Source organism: Rhineura floridana, chromosome 3 (genome assembly GCF_030035675.1).
Source record: "Rhineura floridana isolate rRhiFlo1 chromosome 3, rRhiFlo1.hap2, whole genome shotgun sequence".
NCBI lineage: Eukaryota > Metazoa > Chordata > Lepidosauria > Squamata > Rhineuridae > Rhineura > Rhineura floridana.
This window is the reverse complement of record NC_084482.1, coordinates 19,156,053-19,178,738: the sequence shown is the minus strand read 5'-3', so window position 1 is coordinate 19,178,738 and position 22,686 is coordinate 19,156,053. Positions and strand designations below refer to the sequence as shown.

At 44.4% G+C, this 22,686-nt stretch overlaps 1 protein-coding gene across 6 annotated transcripts in view; it reads right to left on the bottom strand.

The window, feature by feature from the left end:
• Window positions 1-22,686, bottom strand: part of ITGB7 (integrin subunit beta 7) — a 65,439-nt gene that overhangs the window by 28,664 nt on the left and 14,089 nt on the right. For 2 of the 6 annotated variants that reach the window (XM_061614746.1, XM_061614751.1), the window contains exons 1-3: window positions 12,023-12,042; window positions 5,463-5,544; window positions 4,224-4,297 (exon numbers count right to left, since the gene is read on the bottom strand). In XM_061614746.1, coding sequence (XP_061470730.1) covers window positions 4,224-4,297; window positions 5,463-5,541 — 153 coding nt within the window. In that variant the 5' untranslated portion in view covers window positions 5,542-5,544; window positions 12,023-12,042. Of the gene's footprint in view, window positions 1-4,223; window positions 4,298-5,462; window positions 5,545-6,947; window positions 7,142-12,022; window positions 12,043-15,350; window positions 15,769-21,028; window positions 21,250-22,686 lie in introns of those variants that run through there. The other 4 variants (XM_061614748.1, XM_061614749.1, XM_061614747.1 and 1 more) reach the window with 4 other exon arrangements.

The window sequence follows — 22,686 nt, the reverse complement described above, 5'->3', positions numbered from 1 at the left end:
AAAGACAAGTCTTTCAATTGAAGAGCTGTCTGGTCTTGGTTTATTTATTTATCTGATTATTTGTAACTTTTTTACACTGCTTAATCATTTGCATTTCTAAGCAGTGTACATAAAAACAAGCCGTACATAAAATAGCCAACTGAACAATAAAACCATCATATAGCCAAACACTCTCTTAAAATGCCTGCTAGAACAAGAAAGTTTTAGTCTTACACCTGAAGTTCCACAAAGAGGGTGCCTGTCTAATCTCAGTTGGGAGGGAGTCCTACAGGCTTGGGCCCACAACACCGAAAGCACAGCTTCTGGTAGTTAGTAGGTAAAGAGCCCTAAGAAAGAAGAGCAGGAAAGTGGCATCGATGTTGCCCATCAACAATGTTGCAGCACCTGGACAGCAGACTGAGCAGCCACACAAGTCACCTGGTCCTGCCCATACAGTGAGATGCAGTGTATTTCTTTTTAAATTATGCCTTAGCATATGCAAAATTTTATGCAAATCCGTATCTTCTTTCATTCTCTCTCTTTTTGGTGAGGCATTTCCTCTCTTTTTTTTACTACTGTATGAATGGCTGAGCTACACATCCTACATGCAGTGAGGTGAGGCCCAGGCCCACGATGCTTTCAGGAAATGTGGTGTTGTTATGTGCCTCCAAGTCGACTACGACTTATGGCGACCCTATGAATCAGCAGCCTCCAAGAGCATCTGTCATGAACCACCCTGTTCAGATCTTGTAAGTTCAGGTCTGTGGCTTAAATCAATCCATCTCTTGTTTGGCCTTCCTCTTTTTCTACTCCTCTTTTTCCCAGCATTATTATCTTTTCTAATGAATCATGTCCTCATTATGTGTCCAAAGTATGATAACCTCAGTTTCATCATTTTAGCTTCTGGTGATGGTTCTGGTTTAATTTTTTTAGGAAATAGGTTCCTTTTAAACAAGCAAACCAAAAAGGTGTGTGGTGATCGAAGTGTAACTATCTGGAATAGCCTTAGGGCTACAGAAAAGGAGTTTGTAGTTTGGAGAGAAAGACCATAGCTCAGTGGTCAAGCATCTGCTTTGCTTTCAGGAAGGTCCCAGGTTCAGGCCCCGGCATCTCCAGGTAAGGCTGGGAGAGATTCCCTGTTTGAAACCCTGAAGAGCTGCTGCCAGTCAGTGTGGGCAATAGGGTGCTAGAGAGCCCAATGGACTCACTTGGTATAAGGCAGCTTCCTATGTTTTCCATTTGTGTTTGATTGAGGTCTTTCTCTATGCCACCCCACTTCACTGCTCTTCAAAATTCAGTTCTCACAAGGCCATATACAGTGATGAAAGTTAAAAGGCACGATTCATACATACAAAGCATAAAAACTAACCCGCAGACTCAACTCAAGCATCTGGGCAGGATGTGGTGAGCAGCTTTTCCCTCGCAGCTGGGATGGCACCTGGGAGGCTTTCCGGCAACTGCACTCATGCTTACCCTTGTGGAATGATTCGTAGTAGTACATCTTTTAAGCAAAGCAGGGAGGGGTGCTGGGAGGAAGGGCCCAGCTCTACAGTGAGAGGAGGGCTGAAGGGCACAGGGGCCATCACTGTCTTGACACAGAGGATTATGGGACAGATCTCCTGGGAGAGGGTGGGATTGTTTTCCCGGGGGCCTCTCACCCACCCTCCCAGTTTAGAGAGAACCAAGGATACAGAGATGTCAACTGAGGGATATTATTAGAATTTTATGGCCTGCTGCCGTGTAGTCAGCCAGGGAGCGGTCGCCTTTTGGTGCTATGCCGGAAAGCTAACGCCAGTCCTGTTAGGAACTGGTATGCTGGTCCTTCTCAGCTGCATGGTGAAAGTGAGCTAGAAGAGTCAGGTACAGAGAGTATTGCCCGAAGGTTTAACAGTGGTACGGGACTGTGTTCTCAAAATATATTCTTTAAAAAAGAGAGAGAAAGAAAATGCCAGGCTCCTTAACACACATACACACACACGCTAAGCGGCAAAAGCACTCTGTACATGCACAGAGGTACTTTTCTTAGTACCTTAATGTTACAACAGAGGCCTGGCAAAAAAGGTAAAGGGGGACAATGGTACATGAGCAGCCTGCAAGAGATTTCCCACTGCACCCTCAAAAAGTGCTTGCTCCTTTGCTGGCTCATAAAGGCAAAAGAAAATCTTAACTGCATTTCTTTTAAAATTTAGAATAGGATTGCCGCCTTTTCTCTGCTTGTGGGCCATTTCTCATGACAAGCAGAAATTCAACATAGGCAACTTTCCCCAGGCATGGAGATACAATGATGGGGAAATCTTTCCCTGTTCAATTTATGCTGTTAAGAGGCATATGAGCCCTGCCAAGAATGAGAAATTAAAAGCATTTCTAAATCCCTTACTATTTCAAAAATCTCGAAATGCTTTATGATTGAAACATCCAGTGTGGGGGGACGGGGTACAACAGCACAGGTGAGCAGAGAACCAAGAAGCAGGATGGCTCCTCCTACTTCCTGTCCAGGTTGCCAAAATCATCTCAGTCCACCACTGACAGGTGTGTGTTTTGGCTCCACCAACCGCTGGTATGTGGCCCCTGACTGCTTTCTTCTAAAGCAGTGGTTCCCAACCTGGGGGGCGTGAAATAATCCAGAGGGGGCCGTGAACAGTAAAAAAATGAATTATTTATTAATTTTTTTAAAAAAGTCTTCACTCCCTCAACACTGTCTGCTTTCTGCTGCTGCTGCAGATGACACCTCCCCCTTGCTCCACACGAGAGGGGAGGCCTTTTGCTGAAGCGCCAGAGTGTCTTTCAGGTGCACTAAGGGCAGGCATCTGCCTATAAAATACATGGCGGATGCCAAAGGAGGCTGAGGGTGGAGCTACCAGGAAGAAGAGGGGATGACTATCACTGATTCCCGTCTCCTTGCACTGCCGCTACTGACAGCGCCCTTACTTAGAATGAGAGGAGAGGGCTTTTGCTGAAGCACCAGATAGTCTTTCAAGCGCTCTAAGGGCAGGCATCTGCCTATAAAATACATGGCGGATGCCAAAGGAGGCTGAGGGTGGAGCTGCCAGGAAGAAGAGGGGATGACTATCACTGATTCCCGTCTCCTTGCACTGCCGCTACTGACAGCGCCCTTACTTAGAATGAGAGGAGAGGGCTTTTGCTGAAGCACCAGATAGTCTTTCAAGCGCTCTAAGGGCAGGCATCTGCCTATAAAATACATGGCGGATGCCAAAGGAGGCTGAGGGTGGAGCTACCAGGAAGAAGAGGGGGTTACTATCACTGATTCCCATCTCCTTGCACTGCCACTACTGGCAACGCCCTTTCTTAGAATGAGAGGAGAGGGCTTTTTGTGAAGCAAAAAGAAGCAAGCCTGCAAAGAAAGGCTGCTTTCCCCCTTCCTTCCTGGCAGCCAGCCTGCCTCCCTGGGGGGAGGGGGTCACAATTATTTTTCAGCTTATAAAGGGGGTCCCGCGATCATAAAGGTTGGGAACCACTGTTCTCAAGAATTCGGCTCTCAGCTGGAAAAAAAAAAGAGTTCCTCCACCTGTTTGGGGCCCTGTTACCTATTCCTAACATGGTTCATTGAAATAGATCTCCAAACTAGGTGAAGAAGGTTCTTCAAGAAAAACAAAAGCCTTCAAGCCTTCAGTGTCTCATGTTTTCCACTGTGCTGGGGGTGGGCAGGTGCTTGGGAAAGACCTTTGCTGACTCAATCTGTGCCCTTGTCTTGTATGCTTTGAGAGAAAGTCTGTGTGAGAAACCAGAGTGAAAGGACAAGGGGTGAATCAGAGGCCAAGCTGGTAGCTTGCCATCTCCAGATGGTGATGCTGCCGCCTTCAAGGAAACCCTTCGTCTCTTTGCCAGCGGACAGAACTGCTTGGCTAGAAGGATTGTTATACAAACAGCTGGCCCAAATGTCTGCCCTCCAAAACCTATCAAGGCTACACTCAGCTGCAGATCAAGCAAGGAGGAGGTATAAAACAAGGAAGAACAGGCTTTAGATGATCCAAGGAAACAAGCCAAGCTGCTACCCAATATTGATATATTCCCCCTATCAGCTGGCTGGAGAAAAGAGTGCCACTGAACATGCACAGAGTACCTTTCTCTCACTATTAAAGGAATCAAAGCTGTAGCCACCCAACCTTTAAAAAGCAAATTAACAACTCCTAGGCAAATGCTTCCTTAGCACCCAAAGGATATGTTGGAGGTAGACCTGGAAAAGGGTGGGTGGGAAATGGCACAGAGGTCTATTGAGGACTCACCAGTTGCTTGCACCAGGCACAGCTGGGGTGAGACTGAATACACTCATGGCAAGAGGGATGAGGCTGGCATGAACCTGCAAAGGAAACGTCCATAGGCATAAGCAGGCTAGTACTCTACTCCTGTCAGCAGTGTCTTCCTCTCTCTCCTGCACTCCTGATTTTGTTTCCACCTCCTTTCCTGGACCAGACTGCTATCTGTTCGCCAACAAGAGTCGGTGCTCTCCTAATAAAGTCTTGCAGTTGGCAAATTAGAAGCCAGTGTGGCTCTAACCCTGTTTTCTGATCCTAAGACCCATGCTTCTTACATAAGATCTGCCCCCCACACGCACATCATGCTGAAGCACCTGACAATTCCCTGGCAGTTTTATTTATTTATTTATTATTTGATTTATATCCCGCCCTTCCTCCCAGCAGGAGCCCAGGGCAGCAAACAAAGCACTAAATACACTTTAAAAACAGACTTAAAATACATTCAAACAAAACATCTTTAAAAACATTTTTTAAAAAGCTTTGAAGACATCTTAAAAAAAGAAAACAGAAAAAAGGTTAAAAACACGTGTGTTTTTTTAAAAAAGGTTTAAAAATCATATTAAAAAGCAATCCCAACACAGATGCAGACTGGGATAAGGTCTCACCTTAAAAGTCTTGTTAAAAGAGGAAGGTCTCCAACAGGTGCCGAAAAGATAACATTTAATATCTAATATTTGAGGGGAGGGAATTCCACAAGGTCGGTGCCGCCACACTAAAGTTCTGTTTCCTATGTTGTGCAGAACGGACCTCCTGATAAAATGGTATCTGCAGGAGGCCCCCACCTGCAGAGTGCAGTGATCGACTGGGTATATAAGGAGTAAGACAGTCTTTCAGATATCCTGGTCCCAAGCTGTATAGGGCTTTGTACACCAAAACTAGAACTTTGAACCTGAGCCATTCTCACCCTGCCTCCCAGTTCCTCTCTCAGCCTCTTTGTTAGATATTGCTGTGCCCTCTTCTGAACCAACTATCAGACAAACCCCCAGCTCAGACCAAAAAGGCTGCAGTCCTACACACTCGTGAGTTCATAAGCCCCACTGAAAAACAACCGTGGGCGTACTTCTGAAGAAAGACATGTAGGACTGCAGTGCAAACCAAAAGGACTATTCTTGAGGAAACCAGTGGAGAGGCAGAGAGTTTGCAGCACAGCAAAAACTCTGACACACCCTCCTGGTCTCCAAACATGCAAAGGCCAGTTCTCCACTTTACCCGGATCTTGTGTGTTCTCTCCACATGCAAAGAGCAGGAACAGCAGCCATAGTCTCCCAGTCCACTGAGTGGAAAGCATGGCCTGGAAAGCAAAAAGGGGAATTGTTAGGGGAACTGAAACAGACATTCTAGCTCCTTCCTTCACAAAGAAAAGGGCGGTTGGATTATTATGAACTATTTTTGGGGGGGGTGGCTCAGCACATGCTGTGTGTGTATAGAAGGTCCCAGGTTCAATCTGTAGATCTCCAGTTCAAAAAGGAATCAGGTATCAGGTGATATGTAAGACCTCTGCCTGGGTTCTGCCAATCAGAGTAGAGCCAGTGCAGTGTAGTGATTACGGTGTCAAACTAGGACTCGGAGATGAAGGTTTGAATCCCCACTCAGCCATGAGCGACCTTGGGCTAGTCACTGCCTCTCAGCATAACCGACCTCACAGGGTTGTCGTGAGGATCAAATGGGGAGAAGGAGAACTATGTATGCCACCTCGAGCTCTTTGGAGGAAAGGTGAGATACAAATGTAATAAAATAAATGAATGAATAACAGACAATGCTGGGCTATTATTTAACTCTTTATTAAATGTATATGCCACCCTTGCTCCCAGGGTGGTGAGCACATCAGCAATAAAACATCTAAAAACCATCAAAACTTAAAACAATTTGATGGCTAGATGAACAAAGAATGTGACCAGATACATAAGGCAGTGTCCAATATTCCTATGAAGGTTGTTATCCCATTTTCTGGGCTCACATTTGCGCCCAAGAATACTCTCATGCATGAGGTTTCAATCAATCGGCAATATAAATATAAAAAGGCCATGGGCTACAATATTCATTCACTTTTTTACGCATCTCTCCTCTGGAATTGTAGCCCACATTTATATTGTGTGTGGCATAAACACGGCTACACAAGAAGCTGAATGATGAGCACAGCTTCAGGATGGCTGGGCACACTATCCTGAAATGGAGATATATGCTTTTTCATTTCTATTATGAAACAGGATTTGTGGATCCCTGCTCTTAAAAAGCGCGATCCTGGGCAAGTTATGTGTCTGCAACCTCCAGAGCAATGCGTGCCGATAGACACGTTTGCAATCTAAATTTGGTGTTCTGGAAAATTTAATGAAGCAATGAAAAACAGGTTTACAATGCTATTTCAAAACTGGCTGCCTTTCTACAGAACACACTATTTATCACATAATGAGTAAAAACATGTCTTTCTGGAGAATACACTGTTTATGAAACATGAGTAAAAACATGCTTTCAAAACAAGAACCAATGAATTACATGCATCCACGACTTTTAGTCATTCTGTGTTGTCATTTCAGAGACAAGAGCTAGGAAATATCATGTTATCTTATTCTTTCACAACTTGACTCAGACGTGGTGAAAGCTAAGACACGCCAGCCTAAAAGATTCTAGCCGAAGCATTCTCGGATCATAGAGCACTTGATTTCTAAAGAAACATGAGCCAGATCTCAAACCTACCTTGAATCTACAACCTCTGACTTCGCTGCTGATCACAGCTGTTGGTGGCAATTCAGTGGTAAGGGAATTGTGCTCTGCACACACTCAAGAGCAACCTCTTCTTTATGGTTACTTCCCACCTTCCATTATCTGAGCCCTGGCAATGGAAACAGCATCTCGGGCTGACTCCACAATTTCAAAGGCTGTGCTTCCTCTCCAGATATACCAAGAAACATTGAACATGCAAGATTACAAAAACCCATTCTCTCTCAAGACAGCCCCACCCTTCCTTTGAAGAAAGGCCAGCCCAACAGTATGTAGCTGGCTAGTTTGTTTCTCCCTCGGTGGTGTCAATGTCTTGGGAAGAGAACCAACTGCCTGCACTTTTAGAAAAGGTGCACAGAGGCAGCATACCTATTTATTTCATATTTACCCCCATTTCTTTTCCTCTGGAGTTCAAGATAGTGAACATGGACTTTCCCAAGAGAATAGCTTCCCATCCAAGAACGGATCAGACCCAGACCTGCTTAGCTTCAGCAAGGCGTCTGCAACATGTTACCAAATTCTTCCAAGCTGACATCTTTGGGGATGTCAGGTATTGCCACCACTTACCATATGCTCAGAGGCACATGTTACCAAATTCTTGCAAGCTATGCAGCAAGTGGATTGGACTGTGAAAGACCAACCCAAATTGTGTTTGCATTTTGACACATTTGCAGGGCAGTCCAATATCTCAGAGAGGAGGTCAGGTCTCCTGCTCCCCTGGTGCATTCACTGTAGCTGCCCAATTTCCCTGCTTTTTAAAGTTTGATAGAAATATCTCTGGGCTATAGGTACCTTCTTAAACCGCAAGGTTTTTTGCCTATTAGTGAATTTCCCTGCTTTTTAATACGGGAGGTAAGAAATGGAATCCTGTGCAAGTTTGCTGAGAATGTATTGATCATTTGCATGCTTATTGAGTTCAGTGGGATTTACTCCCGTGCAATCATGCTTAGGATAGGTAAAAGTGACCGGGGGGAGGGAGGCAAGGCTGGAGTGGGCAGGGGAGAAGGAAGAAGGAAGAGGGGAGGGGAGGAGGAAGGGAGAGGAGAGGAGAGGGGAAGGAGGGGAAAAGCAGGTCTGATCATTTGCATGCTTATCGAGTTCAATGGGATTTACCTGTATGCAAATGGTTAGGATAGGAAAAACTGACCATGGGGAGGGGGAAGGAGCGTATTGGAGGGGGACAAAGGAAGGGGGAGGGGGAGGCAGGTTTGATCATTTGCATGCTTATAGAGTTCAATGGTATTTACTTCCGTGCAAAACTGACCATGGAAAGGAGGAAGGGGAGGGGAGGAGGGGGAAAGGGAAGGAGGGGATGGGGATGGGTAGGGAGGGGCAAAGGATGGGGGAGGGAAGGGGCAAGAGGGAGGGGATAGAAGGGAGGAGAAAGGAGGGTGGGTTTGATCAATTGCATACTTTTTGAGTTCAATGGTATTTATTTCTGTGCAATCATGTTTGAAAATGGAAATGGACTGCCTTCAAGTCAATCCTGACTTATGTTTACCCTATGAATAGGGTTTTCATGGTAAATGGTATTCAGAGGTGATTTTACCATTGCCTTCCTCTGAGGATGAGAGACAGTGACTGGTCCAAAGTTACCCAGTGTGCTTCATGCCTGTGTCGTAGTCCAACACTGACCCGGGGGAGGGGTGGGGAGGGGAGGGGAGGAGATTGGGTGGGTGGGCACTGGGTATAAGAGAAGCCCCTTTCCTTTCCAAAAGGAAAGCATTGTGAACAGTATCATTGCTTTTCTGCATTTCCCCCCACCTTTTTATTCTACAGCAGGCTCATGTAGCCTCCCACCCAAATTTAAACCAAGCTGTCCCTGGCCACATCCACACCAGGCCTTTATTTCACTTTGGACAGTCATGGCTTCTCTCAAAGAATCCTGGGAAGTGTAGTTAGTGAAGGGTGCTGAGAGTTGTTAGGAGATGCCCTGTTTCCCTCAAAGACCTTTAATCAGAGTGGCTGAATGTTAAACCAGTCTGGCCAATGGAGCTTTCTCAGTAGAACAGGAGTCTCCTCTCAGCACCCTTCACAAACTATACTTCCCAGGATTCTCTGAGGGAAGCCATGACTGTCTCATGTGAAATCAATGTCTGGTGTTGGTATGGCCCCCTGATTAGGCAAGTCCAGCAGCTGTGAGTCTGACTTTTAGAACTCTGTTGGTTTTTACTGAGCATGCCTGACGTTATCATAGGGTTCCAGCCAAAATTTCTTAAATTAATTAAAAATCAGCCAGGCATTTTTTTAACTTTTAGACTGCAGAAGATGAAGGTCAGAGTATGGGGAAAGGTCAGTATTAGGATTACAGGTACTCTGTGAACATGGTTGATTTTTAATTAATCTCAACAGATTATCAGAACTCTGTGAGAAAAAAGTCCAAAAGGGCTGAGGTTGTTTTCTCTCTTTTTAGATTTTGAACTCTCTGCTCTCTCTGATTGTTTTGTGTATTGCCATAAAAATTGAGAGGGTTGTTAAGCAAGCGTTTCTGAGTTCAGGACTATAAGTTTTGTAAGGTTTTGTTCTGAAATGAGCTTATGGGAAGCATCAGAATGTGAAGGGGGGTATTTTCAATTTAACATTGCGGAATGTGAAAAATCCACGCTGGCTATAGTATACATCCACTCTCGTGGCTATATAATACAGCCATTCTCATGGCTGTATAATTAAAGGCACAGAAGCCCTTAAAAGCTTCAATAATGTTTTCCCCATCCACACCAGGGATGGTGAACCTGTGACTATCCAGATGTTGTTGGACTACAATTCCCTTCGCTCCTAACCACTGGCCATGCTGGCTGGGGCTGATGGGAGCTGGAGTCCAACAATATCTGGAGGGCACAAAGCTGGGTGCCCTTGCCATAAACACTGAGTATACAAAGGATGGCAATTCCAAACGAAAAAGCTGGTATGGAAACAACTTGTGTTAGATCTCAGGGTTTGTTTTCTTGCAAAGAAGTGAGCCAGGAAGGCACAGTTGTTCTTGGAAATTGGGGGGGGGAGGGGAGAGAAAGAGCGAGAGACCGCATGCACAAAAAACAAGGAAAATTCCTCTTTAGCTTGTGTTTCCCTTACTCAGCATTTGTCCCAGTATTGTGCAATACTGACACTTCTTAAATTATAAAACAGGGGCGAAGAACCTTTTTCATCCAAAGAACTACATTTTCTTCTAGGCAGCCTTCTGGAAGCCACATTCCAGAGGTGGTCGCTGTTGCAGAGTAGCGAAATCAGGCACTTGAGCACCTGAGTGAGCTTTGTGTGTTTGAATCCTTGCCTGGAATTAGTCAGACTGAGACTTTTAGCTTTAAAATAAGAAATAACCACTTTATTGTGGAAGTACATACTTAATAGAAAAGAGTTTTATATCTAGCTAACTAGCTAATTTGGAGACGCAAACACTAAGCCTAGTGTTTGCCCTCATGCTGGTGGGAGAGAGAGAGACAAAGAGAAGATGTCTGCTTTCCCTGTTAAGAGAACAAAGAAGAAGCCAGAAGATGTGGTCAACATCCTGAGAATATCAGTCTAACAGGAAAGAAAAGCAGGAGATCAAAGGATAGGTATAGCCTAGCTATCAGGAGGTCTCCTCTCTATCTACCCTTTTTAATCCCATGCAGTCCCAACCTACCAGTTCGAGTTGAACCACATATTCCAACAGCCGCAACCAGGGGCTGAAGTGGGCAGAGCAATAAATGCTAATGCTGCCTTTGTATAATAGTCTTGTTTCTCCACACATTCCCACACCCCTCTCTATCCTCCATCCATGCACGCAAGAAGTGTTATCAGAGTTCAAGGCATGTTCTCGCCACGCAAAAACCCTCAAAGAGGGTGCAAAGCAAGGCCGATGAGAATAGTGGCCTGGAGAGAGGCCGGGGGGGGGGATTCAGCCCCCAGCTCTGAGATTCCCAGCCCCTCTTATAACAAGATGAACCTTTGACCATTGAATGTGCAGTCATTACACTACTCAGCATATAGAAAGACACAAGGGAAGGGTGTGGTGTTTAATTCATTTACGGTGCGGGAGGGATCTTTTGGCTGGCCCCACTTTGAGAAAAGCCCCACGCCACTCTGATGCCTCTATTACAAACAAAATCAGACAACCAAGTTGCATAGATTTCCGTTGTGTTGCTGTCCTTATAAGGACTTCTTTTGCCTGAGATTGATGAGTGGTTACAAGCTGTACCACAATCAGTTCATACCTCCTGTTGCCACAGCATCAGAGACAAAAATAAGGGATGAGACTAGGCTTCCATGCAAGGAAGCCTTGACAAGCACCAAGTTGTAGCCAATGGGTCTACTTTGAGTAGGACTAACATTAAATACAACTCAACCGATTTTTCAGAGACCTGAAAGAATTATGAGAGAGTCACTCCTCATTCATCAGATTTGTCCAATGTCAAAACAGGCTTTGTAAGTTTTTAGTACTTCAAAAACATGCAAAACATATTTGACCATATATAACTGTGGAATAAAAAAAGTATGCACTGCGTTAAACAATGTTGGCCCTCCAATACCACTTTCAAGCAACTTTATTTAAAATAAAATATATTTTTGTGAATCCAGGCACAATTAGATTAGTTGAGATTTAATATTTGTATGCTGCTTTTCCAACAACCAAGTTGAGCTCAAGCAACTCACAACAAGCTCCAAGTGGCTCACAAGAGATCTTGGCATCTCCCCTTTGATATCCTTTGTATAAAAAGAAATCTTTCCATTAGAATAAATCTTTAGATTTTATTATTGGGAAATATGTAAGTCTATATATAGAAAAACTTGACAGCAAGAGATAAAAATTATAGATACTATCCGCAGAAAGTTAGAGATACAGAAGAGCTGGTTAATTGCTTAATTGATTACTCAGCAACTGCAACATCCAGCAATGGTCCTGTACGTGAATGGACTGTCACAGATGAAAGGGCACAGAGAGAACTCTCAGATCAACTCAGTTCTTTTCAGTAAAGTCAATTCACACTTTCAGCTGCCAGTTATCAAGTACAGAGTAATGAGCCTGTGAATGAGCCTTGAAATCAAGAGCACTGCAGTAGTGCAGTTCTTACTTGGATGGCCAGCTCCAGAAGGTGGTTCTTGGGCAGCACTGCTCGGCTCCGTGGGCTTACCAGCATGGGGTCCCGCAGGGGTCAGTTCTGTCCCCCATGTTGTTTAACATCTACATGAAACCACTGAATGGGGCCATACGGAATTTTGTATGCTGTATGCTGTCATCAGTATGCTGATGGCACACAGCTGGTGAGGCAGTGGATGTGCTAAATCAGTGCTTGGTTGTGATAATGGACTGGATGAGGGCCAATAGACTGAAGCTTAATCCAGACAAGTCTGAGATACTGTTATTTGGTGGTTCCTCTGACCAGCTGAGTGGTGTGCAGCCTGCTTTAGATGGGGTCACAATCCCTCTGAAGAAGCAGGTTCATAGTTTGGGGGTTCTCCCAGATCCACTGCTGTTGCTTGAGGCACAGATGGTCTCAGTAGTACAGAGGGATAACCTGGCTACAGTAATCTATGCTCTGATACCCTCAAGGTTGGCTTATTGCAGTACACTTTATGTGGGGCTGCCTTTGAAAACAGTTTGGAAGATTCAAGCCTGGGAACCTGGAAGATCATGAGAGCTTTGTGCTAGCTGCAGCCACTCACATGACAGGCATCCCAGCATGCAATGCATTGCCGCCCTTTAAACATGTGCCAATTTTTTTTTGTCTGATGAAAATTGTACCAGTATTCCAGCGTACATGCGAGTAGCAGCATTCCCTTCCTCCTTTTCCTACACGCACCCCTGTGTCCAGACACTAACTCAAGCAGTGAATTATGGGGGAACTACAGTGCACATGTGAATAGCTGAGGGATGAAAACAAGGCACTGTTCATTACAGCAATGTGAAAGATAGTTGCACAAAATGCTGATTTATCAGCCGAAAAATCTATGGTTCCTTAATGCAACAGGTACTGCAGTGTGAATGGAATTTTAGAAATCATGACAGAAGTACTACCAGTTTAATCCGTTAAACTAATGCAATAAGCCCCATGTCTGAATGCAGCCTAAAAGATTTAATGTGGCACAGGCTTTTACAGACTATAGCTCTCTTCATCAGAAGCATTAAATGTTATCCTCTGTTGGCAAATAATATATACCAGACATACATATAATACTGCAACTTTAGGAATCAGTGCCTGCTTGCTTTTCTTTGCCCTCCACATCTTTTGTTCCTTTTCTATCATGTCTTGCCTGTGGGCAAGGGCTGTCTCGGTCTTTTTAAACCTTTGAACAGTACCTAAGAAACTTTATGTTTGATAAATGATTAATGACAACTGAGACCTGCAACAAAATGTTGCAGTGCTGAATGCTTCTGTTCAAGATGCCATCTATGCTCCTTCCAAGATACTGCATTCCATTCCTTCCCCATTTTTCCAGTTCCTCCCCCACACCTCCATGCCCCACAAACACTCAGCTTCCTGTGGCCACTGAATATGCTCAGCCCTCATTGGGCTGTTTGGAGTTTTTCACCCCTCTCAGGTCCCCCCCAAAAGATTTTATTTTTTGTAGTTCTGCAAGCCTTGGAGTTTCCCCAAACATGCTGATGCTACCCTCTTGTGCATGGGTGGTGCCGTTTTGTGACATAAGGATCAGCACTCATCCCTGAACACAGCTAATACAGGAAATAATAAACACACAGAGGCATATAGAGGAAAAAATATAGTAGAAAATATTAAAAATATCAGGTTAAAAGACCATGAAATGCAAGTACTGTTTATGGAAAGCTGAATTATATACAAGATAATTACAGTGATTGGTGATAAACCAGGGCTGCAATCCAGTAAATGTCTACTCAGAAGTTCCACTGGATTCAAGTGTGTATTGGATTTCAGCCTAAGATAGCTAAGAAGACTTTCTCAACACATAATGGGAAAGGAAACCTTGGCTTCCACCAAATCCTAAATGAATACAATAAAAACTTACTGATCTTAACTAGCATGAAGAAGACAGCTACAAAACAGAGGGGTTAAAATATAAAACAGAGGGGTTAACACAGAGTTATGAGCAAAAGAGGAAGTTATATACAGGAATTAACAACATTCATCATATGATTTTAAATAAAATAATGTATTGAGATGGTGTTTAAGCATTGCATAGGATCCATAGGGCATTGGTTTTGATTGCTGGAAATTTAATTTCCACAGTGTTTAGAGGTAAGGAGCATTATACCCTTGGTAGAGATGGCCTACTGCAAAAAGAACGTTAGTGTGAAATTTAAAAAATTAGGTATAAATATGGCTGGATACAACTAGGGTGGCTAGATGCAAAAGAGGACGAGGCTTCTGCAACTTTAATAGTTTATTTAGTTCATTTGTATGCCTTTCCTCCAAGGAGCTCAAGGTGGTGTGCATTGTTCTTCCTCTCCCTCATTTTATCCTCACAACAACCCTGTATGGTAGGTTAGGCTGAGACAGACTGACTGGCCCAAGATCACCCAGCAAGCTTCATGGCTGTGTCAGGTGTTGGAGCCCCATCTTCACTTTCACCTGACCACCCTAGATATAACCTAGAGCTGAAACCCCAGATAATTGTGTTATCCTGTTCATTTCCACCAGAAGGGGCAGATCTCTCTCCTCCTTCTACTGCCATTCAACGGTACTGCAAATTTGCTACCTGCCTCCCATGCAGACTTCAAGCTTCCACCACAGAACCAGTTTCAGCAGCTGTTGAACTTGTGTCAACGTGCTGTTATGCAAAGAGCTGGCTTGCAGGATGACTCTGGAATGAACTTGTAGGAAGAGGCCACACAGCCAGCTGTATGTCTAACAACGTGTTCGGGCTGCAGACTGAGAGGGCATACGGTGATGCAATGTGAATGTTTCTGCTTTGGATTGTTAGAAATTCATCTCTCCCTCACTCTTGTTCTTACTCAAACGTTATTTTGTGTGAAATGCTTAACTCCCCCTCCCACACACTTTGTCCAATTACTAGGGAGGGAGAAAGCCAAGTAAGTAGGAGAGCCCCTGTTTTGAATGCAGAAGATCCCCTCCCCAGCCCGCCTGCTCAATCCCAGATGCCTCTAGTTAAAAGAATCATTTAGCAATAGGAAAGGCCCTTCTCCACCAGAGAGCTGGAAAAGCAACTGCCAGAAAGTAGACCAAAGATGGGGAACCTGTGCCGTGACCCTCCAGAGCAGGGTAGCCAGGTGCAAGAGACGACAGGGCTCCTGCTCCCTTTAAGAGGGACATACAGTAGGAGTAGTTTGCATGACAGCGCTTCATCAGCTGAAATTCTCTTTTCTTCACAACCATTAAAAGCGCAGGAGCCCTGTCCTCTTTTGCACTTGGCCACCCTACTCCAGATTCACTGCTGCTTCCATCATCCCTGAAATTGACTTACCTGCGTGGAGCTGATGGGATCTGGAGTCCATCAAGAGCTGAAGGGCACCAGGTCCCCCATCCCTGGATTAGACTGTAGTGGGGGCAGCCACCTATGTTCCTGCTAGCGCCAGCCAGCTGCCTCCCTTTCTTTCCATACAAAATATCCGGGGGCACAGCCTCAACATCAAGAGGCACCCATCACTTCTTCTTCACCACCCATTTAAATGAGCCTGTCAAACACAATCTCAAAACCAGGATAGTGAATTGTGTGTGTGTGTTCCCCACACTCTTTTAATGCATGCTTTAAAAAAACAAATCTGTTAAGTCTGCTTGTAGATAGATGTTTGCTTTTTACCTATTTCATAGCTGCAACTATTTTTTATAATGTAAAGCTTTTTCTAATAAAACAAAAAGGATTGCAGGGTAAAAGAACCCCCAACGCTATGATCTATAGATTATGAACAACTGACATTTTTGAACCAAAATTGTTTTATAGTCTTGTTGTGGTCATGTGGAAAGATTTAGGTTTTTGCAGAATATGGCAAAGTAAATACGTTTTGTATGGAGGAACCAAGCAAGTAGAAAGGCAGTGGGGAGAGACATGGGCTCCACAAGTGTAAGCCCCCATTGCTCACCCAAGCATGCACATTTCTCCTGATTTAAAAACCTTTAGCAAAAAAAAAATTTTTTTTTTATATGGACCAAGCACTTCTATGTAGCCATGAGGGATAGAAACTTATTAAAGCATAAACATGTACTTTCTAATATCAAAGGAACCATAGAAATAGAAAGGATCCACTAGAGCATGTACTCCAGTGTGGTTCATTAATTCTGATCCATAGGCCTTTAGTAGAGAAGCCGGGTCCAAAAGAAAACAGACTTCCTTTCCCTTTAATAGTTGTGCAGAAGTGGGAATTTCAGCAGGTGTAGCTTGCTATGCAACTGACACCTGCTGGCATCCGCTCTTCCATAAACCACCCATCTATTTAAAGGCCCAGGAGCCCTCTCGTGTTTTACACCCGAACATCCCTAGCAGCCCCTTGGGCCTCACGAGAACATAGCAGAAGAGCTGGGGATTTCTCTGAAGTTTCCACCACACCACAAAGTGGCAATCTACTTTTTATTTTAAGTAAAAATAGAATGGCAGTTTTGAAGTTTCCACTGCAACAGTTGGTAAGAGTACACACACACACACACACACACACAGGTGTGTGCACAGCTCTTCCTTTCCCCCTCCTCCTCCTCCTGCAACATACACATGGAGCTTTACTGGGTCCATTGGGCCCAATGGACAAATGCAGAAGCTATGCATTTCAAACATAGAACCTGGTGGTCTGGAAACAGAAGGAGCAAACCAGAATAGTGGTCCTCCATAAGGATGGGTGAATCTGTTCATTTTGGTTTCTCTGTGTTTCTAATTTTTCCAGTCTTATCTTTAGTTCTCCACATTTACACATCCCTTTGCAATTTTTTATAAAAAAGAGCCCTCATGAAAATTCATCAGCTTTTTGGTGCAAATTTCTCCTAACATAGGCATAATTTGTATGCAATTTTCCCTAATATCATTTTATTTATTTACTTATAAAAGTATTTATATACTGCTCTCTTGCAAAACATCAGGGCAGTGTATAGCAATATAAAAACATTTAAGAGCAATACAAAATGATCATTAAAATGACTTGTTACTCAAGAGACATTTTAAACAGCTGCATAGATCTGTTGGCACACACAAAAAATCTTCACCTGAAAGTCAAAAGTTAGGATGCCTGCCGAATCTCTGCTGGAAGAGCATTCCACAGCAACCCTAAATGCCTGACATCTGGTCGCAATTTTGGATCCCCCTCCCAATAACATATGCACTTATATGAACACTTTATTGTACACATTTTTGCAGGCATTACTTAGCTAGAGAACTGCATTGCAAAATTCAGAGACGTGCAAATTATCTTTCAGTTCACATTAGAGTTACCAAGTCTCCGTTTTTCGTCCGGAGTCTCTGGTTTTTGGGGGGCCCTCCGGCTCTCTGGCCAGCACCCCTTAATCTCTGGACTCTCAGCTTCAATTTAAATAAAAGTAAGTTTCTAGGTGGTCTGGTTCCCCAGATATACACCAAAACGTCAACCGCCGCCCCCGCAACTGTTTAATCTATTTAACTGATACGACGCTGAAGTTGGTTCCTAGTTCCCAGTTCCTTATTTGCGTCAAAGTTCAAAACACTAAAAAACAAGAGTTGACAACTATAGCAACTTCAAACCAAACTTAACATGTCTCTGAACCCCAAAATATGTGTTGGGGTACCCTGTATGATATATCACTGTGATCGGGGTACTCTCCCCGTCAAGAATAACAATACATTTATGCAATCAAAATCATCAGGCGTCTGATATTATCATAAATACACAATGACGTCATAAAATCATAAAAAATAAGTAACTGGGGGTGCCCACCCCAAACTCTGCTCTGGGACAGGACAAATCATATACCCCAGGAAAGGGGAGGGTGTCCTCTACGAGATGCCACTGCGTCCCGCCTGGCCCAGAGCTTCTGCTGGGTGCAGGGCACGGAAGAGGGCATCTATGCAAAATCAAAATGGACAAAATCACGTAGAAAAATATAAGTAACTGGGGGTGCCCACCCCAAAATCTGCTCTGGGCCAGGACAAATCATATACCGCAGGAAAGGGGAGGGTGTCCTCTACGAGATGCCACTGCATCCCGCCTTGCCCAGAGCTTCTGCTGGGCGCAGGGCACAGAAGAGGGCATCTATATAAAATCAAAGCAGAAAAAGACATACAGGAAAAATAAGTAATTGGGGGTACCCACCCCAAAATCTGCTCTGGGCCAGGACAAATCATACACCCCATGAAAGGGGAGGGTGTCCTCTATGAGATGCCACTGCGTCCCGCCTGGCCCAGAGCTTCTGCTGGGCGCAGGGGAAGGATGAGGGCATCTATGCAGACAGAAAGGATAAAGAATCTTCTTACTCTTTTCTCAGACCTCTTTCTGAAGTGAAGGGTCAAATCTGTAAAGAAGTTTGGAGCAGCCATATTAAAAGATAAGGGCAGGGCATTCCAGGCAGGGGGTTGCCAACCCCGCTTGGAGATGGATGTCTTTGCAGAGGATCCCTAGTCAAGCTTTACCAACAGCACAATCCAAACTATATCTACTCAGAAGTAAGTCCTGTTGAGTTCTATGGGGGCTTAGTCCCTTAGTACGTGTGTTTAGAATTGCAGCCTTCAGGGGCATCCATCTTTACTCCCGAATGCTCCCATCTAACATCTCCACAACACTAGCCTCCTTTCTTCCTGCAGTGACTGGCCTGGCCTGAAGGCACTTAAACCCTTCTTGCTGAAAGCAAGTCGGCTAGATTAAATGTTCCCTATCCAGGCTCCATCTTTTAGCTAAGATGTCTAGCTTAATTTCCAGTCAGATATTTGTTTTAATTGTACGCTCCAAGCAACTGTGATTGATGCTTAATGTATTATGCTTAATGACATCACTTGGGCCTGCCCCATGACATTACTCGGGCCCGCCCCATGACATCACTCGGGCCCGCCCCTAAAATCTCAGGTTTTGGGATGCTTCTGACCTGGCAACCCTAGTTCACATATTGTTTCAAAAAATGCAAACTCAGTAAATTCGCCTTTAAATGCAAACTGAACTGAATTTCTCCCTCATCTATAGTCCCCGATGCAACTAGCTGAAGAACCATAAGTATAGGCCCTTAAAGCTGGAGACAGATCTACGTAATTGCTGTGGCTTGTACTTACAAAAATGAGGAATCGGCTATTGTGTTTCTTTGTTCCAGGATCCCAAAATCTCACATAGCACCTAGAAGAGTCTAAGGCTGCAATCAGAAGTAAGCTTCATTGGATTCAATGGGACTTACTCCCAGATAAGTGTGTACTGGATTGCAGCCTAAGTCTCCCACCTCTTCCGATGCACCATTTTAAGACTGTGGCCAATGCAAACTTTATCACTTCGATGTAAGCCAGCTTTCTTTCTCCCTCCTCTCCCCTGACATCCAGCCTGATATAGAGTTCTGGAGAATCTGAAAGCTTGCTCACTCTTTTGTGACATTTTGATTGGTCCTAATAAAATAGGGAGTGCCTAACCTGTGGCCTTCCAAATGTTGCTAACCCCCCAACATTTCCTGACAATTGGGCATGCTGGAGGGCACCATGTTGGCTACTCCTGCAATAAAGGTAGTGCCTGACATGGATTTTGGATTTTTTCCCCTATAGGATCAACACAGCGGCCTTTGCTTCAGATATTTCACAGCACATATTTGTAAAACTATAGGAAAATATGTGGGAAAGAATTTTAGAAATAGGGTAGAGGTTATGTTCTCCAAGAAATAGCAAAAAAAGAGAATGAGCTTAAGCATTATGCAGAATTTATGAGCATTATGCAGAATTTACTAACAAAAAATCAGACAGTGGGGCAAATTGCTGTCGTGCAACCCAAAGAAATTTGGACCCTTGATACTTAGATCTTCTTGTTGTATGGCCAAAAGCAATTCCCTTTGTCTTACACACAATTCATTACCTGCAAAATGGAGATCATAGGGACCTAACTCACAGGGCAGTTTAGATGGCAAAAAAATAATTTAAAAAAAAGAATTGCAAGGTGTTTCACACATCAAAAATGCTATTTGCATGTTCAACGGAAGACATCTCATAGGGAGAATAGTCAGTTTATCTGCATACCACATTTTCCACAAAAGAATTGTGCTCAATGCAGTTTGTAGAAAATAAACAACCATCATTTCTAATAAATGCAGAGCATTGGCAGTTTAACAATTAATCAGTTCATGTAAAATAGGAAGGACGTCTTGCATGAAATTAATTCTAAATCAGTGAAGGCTATGGGCTAGGTTACCTTTTCTATTTTATGAATCTGAAAATATAAGAGGAGTCCTGCTGCTTTGTTTATCCGGCATTCTTAGGTGCTAAGCAGGCACTTTGGGATGCTTGCAAGCAGGGTGTGAAGGCAATGCCCACCCCCTATTGTTTGCCACCATGTATAATCTAGATACACATTGCTTCTAAACACGGAGGTTCCATTGAGACCTAGCCTTCATGAATGTGTGTAATCATTTCCTTTAACAGTAATAAAACTACTAAATATTTATTATTTTCCAACAGGAGCAGCTAACCTGTGGCCCTCCAGATGTTGCAGAGCTGCCACTCTCACCACAGGGATGATGGGAGTTGGAGTCCAGCAACATCTGGAGGGCCACAGCCCTGCTTCATATCATGCCTGGAAACTTCACAAGTTTATACCATCTAAAAAACCAGAGAAAAGGGGTGTGACACCCAAAACAAAGGGGGGGGGAGATGTTTATGGGCCAGATGCCTGTAGAAATAGATTGGTCCTCCTCAACTGTTCCTTACAGATAGTAAGTCTCCTCTCCCTGCACCTTCATTATTCAAACCCTGCTTTGTTAAGACTGATTGGCCAAGGATGGTGTGCATTAGCTGCAGCTCGATGTGCGTTGCTGAGCTGGTGATAATCGCTAAGCTGAATGTCTGCACAACAGCTGGCAAGCACTTTTTTTTTTCTTTCCTGGTCAGCTAGCCTGGCAACCTTACCCATTGGTCCTGTTATGCACCGTTCAGTCAAGACTCAACATTTCTGTTGCTTCTCAAAACAAGCAAGCAAACAAACAACGCTGGGGGCGCCAGGCCCAACTCACAATTCTGTCTCTGCACGCTAGTTCCAAACGCAGGGTGCACACTTTTCTGATCACTGGGCCATCGAGGCTGCGGGATGAACCGAGTCTTCTAGGTTCCCCAGTCTGCTTGGGGGCATTTGTCCAACTTGGAGAAGCAGCAGCAACAGGGCTGGCCAAGGGACTTCTTCCAGTTGCACTCAGCTCTCCTACTTGCGAGTGACAATTTGATTTGCATGCATCTTTTATTTTCTTCTGAAGGCTGCTGAGAGGAAACCCAAAAGCTCATGCAGTGGAAGCAGGAAGGTTGGAGGGTGGGAGGGCAGTGCGCAAGGGGAACCAACAGCTGACACAGAGATAGAGAGAAGCCAGGGAAGGCAAAAAGGACATGGGAAGGAAAGAGGCCCAGACTGAGGCATGTATCTTCAGGGACAGAGAAGCTGCTTTATGCCGAGTCCATCTAGCTCTGCCCTGACTGGCATCAGCTCTCCAGGACATCAAGGATGGAACATTTCCAGCTCTGCCTGGAGATGCCGGGGATTGAACCTTCTGCAGACAAACCTGATGCTCTTCCACCAATTGACAGCCCTTCCCCACAAGATCCTGAGTGCAGCTGGGGGTGAGAGGCCCAGATCTGGACCGTCTGTCCATCCAATTGCCAGCTGATCAGAAAGAAAGAAAAAACTAGCCTGGCCTGTGTCTTTAACAGCCCTTTGATATGAGAAAAACCCAGTGGGTGAAGCTTTGAATGGTATGGGGATAAGACAGGATCACTTGCTAAAAGGCTAGTTAACAATTCAGAGGCCAGCTCAAAAGTTGGAGGCCTTTGCCTTTGCTAAAGGCTCTGGTACCTTTAGCAGCTGCATGCCAGGCAGAGATTTAGTGGTCGCAGTTCTTCCCATCAGTGCCTCTGCAAGCCAGGAAAAATTCCACCTGTTGGATTTCTGCCTGTTCACATAGTTGTTTAAAAAGCATGGGAGCTCTCCCAGCAGCTGTCAGGGAATCAACTCTGGTTCGCAACTAAAGAGCGGAACAAGAAAATAGGCAGGGAGGGAATGGAGGGAGCATTGAATTTGGACCTGGGTTCAGTCTCTGTGTAACCCTCGATAATTCATTCTCTCTCCATCCCAGTTCTTTGTGTGTAATACAAGAACAGGATGGATCTGTCAATTTTGGTTCCTCTCAGGTTTCATTTTTCCAATATTCTCCACATTTCACTTTGCAGTTTTTTTAAAAAGCCCTCAAGAAAATTCATCAGCATTTTAGTATGAATTTCTCTTAATGTACTAATTTCTGTATGCAATTTTCCCTATGTACATATTTTTCAAGCAATTTCCCATAATCTGACGTATGGTTGTATGTAATTTTCACTCATATATGCCTTCTTATGTACACTTTTCCCCATATACACATTTTTGTACACATTGTTTGGTCATGGGGCAGAGACCGCCCTGGTCGCCCTGCTTGATGACCTATGCCAGGCATCAGACAGAGGGAGTGCATCCCTGTTGGTGCTGCTGGACCTCTCAGCGGCCTTTGATACCATCGATCATGGTATCCTTCTGAGCCGTCTTGCTGGGATGGGTCTAGAAGGCACTGTTTTACAGTGGTTCCGTTCCTACCTGATGGACAGGACCCAGAAAGTGGTGCTGGGAGACTACTGCTCAACCCCCTGGCTGTGG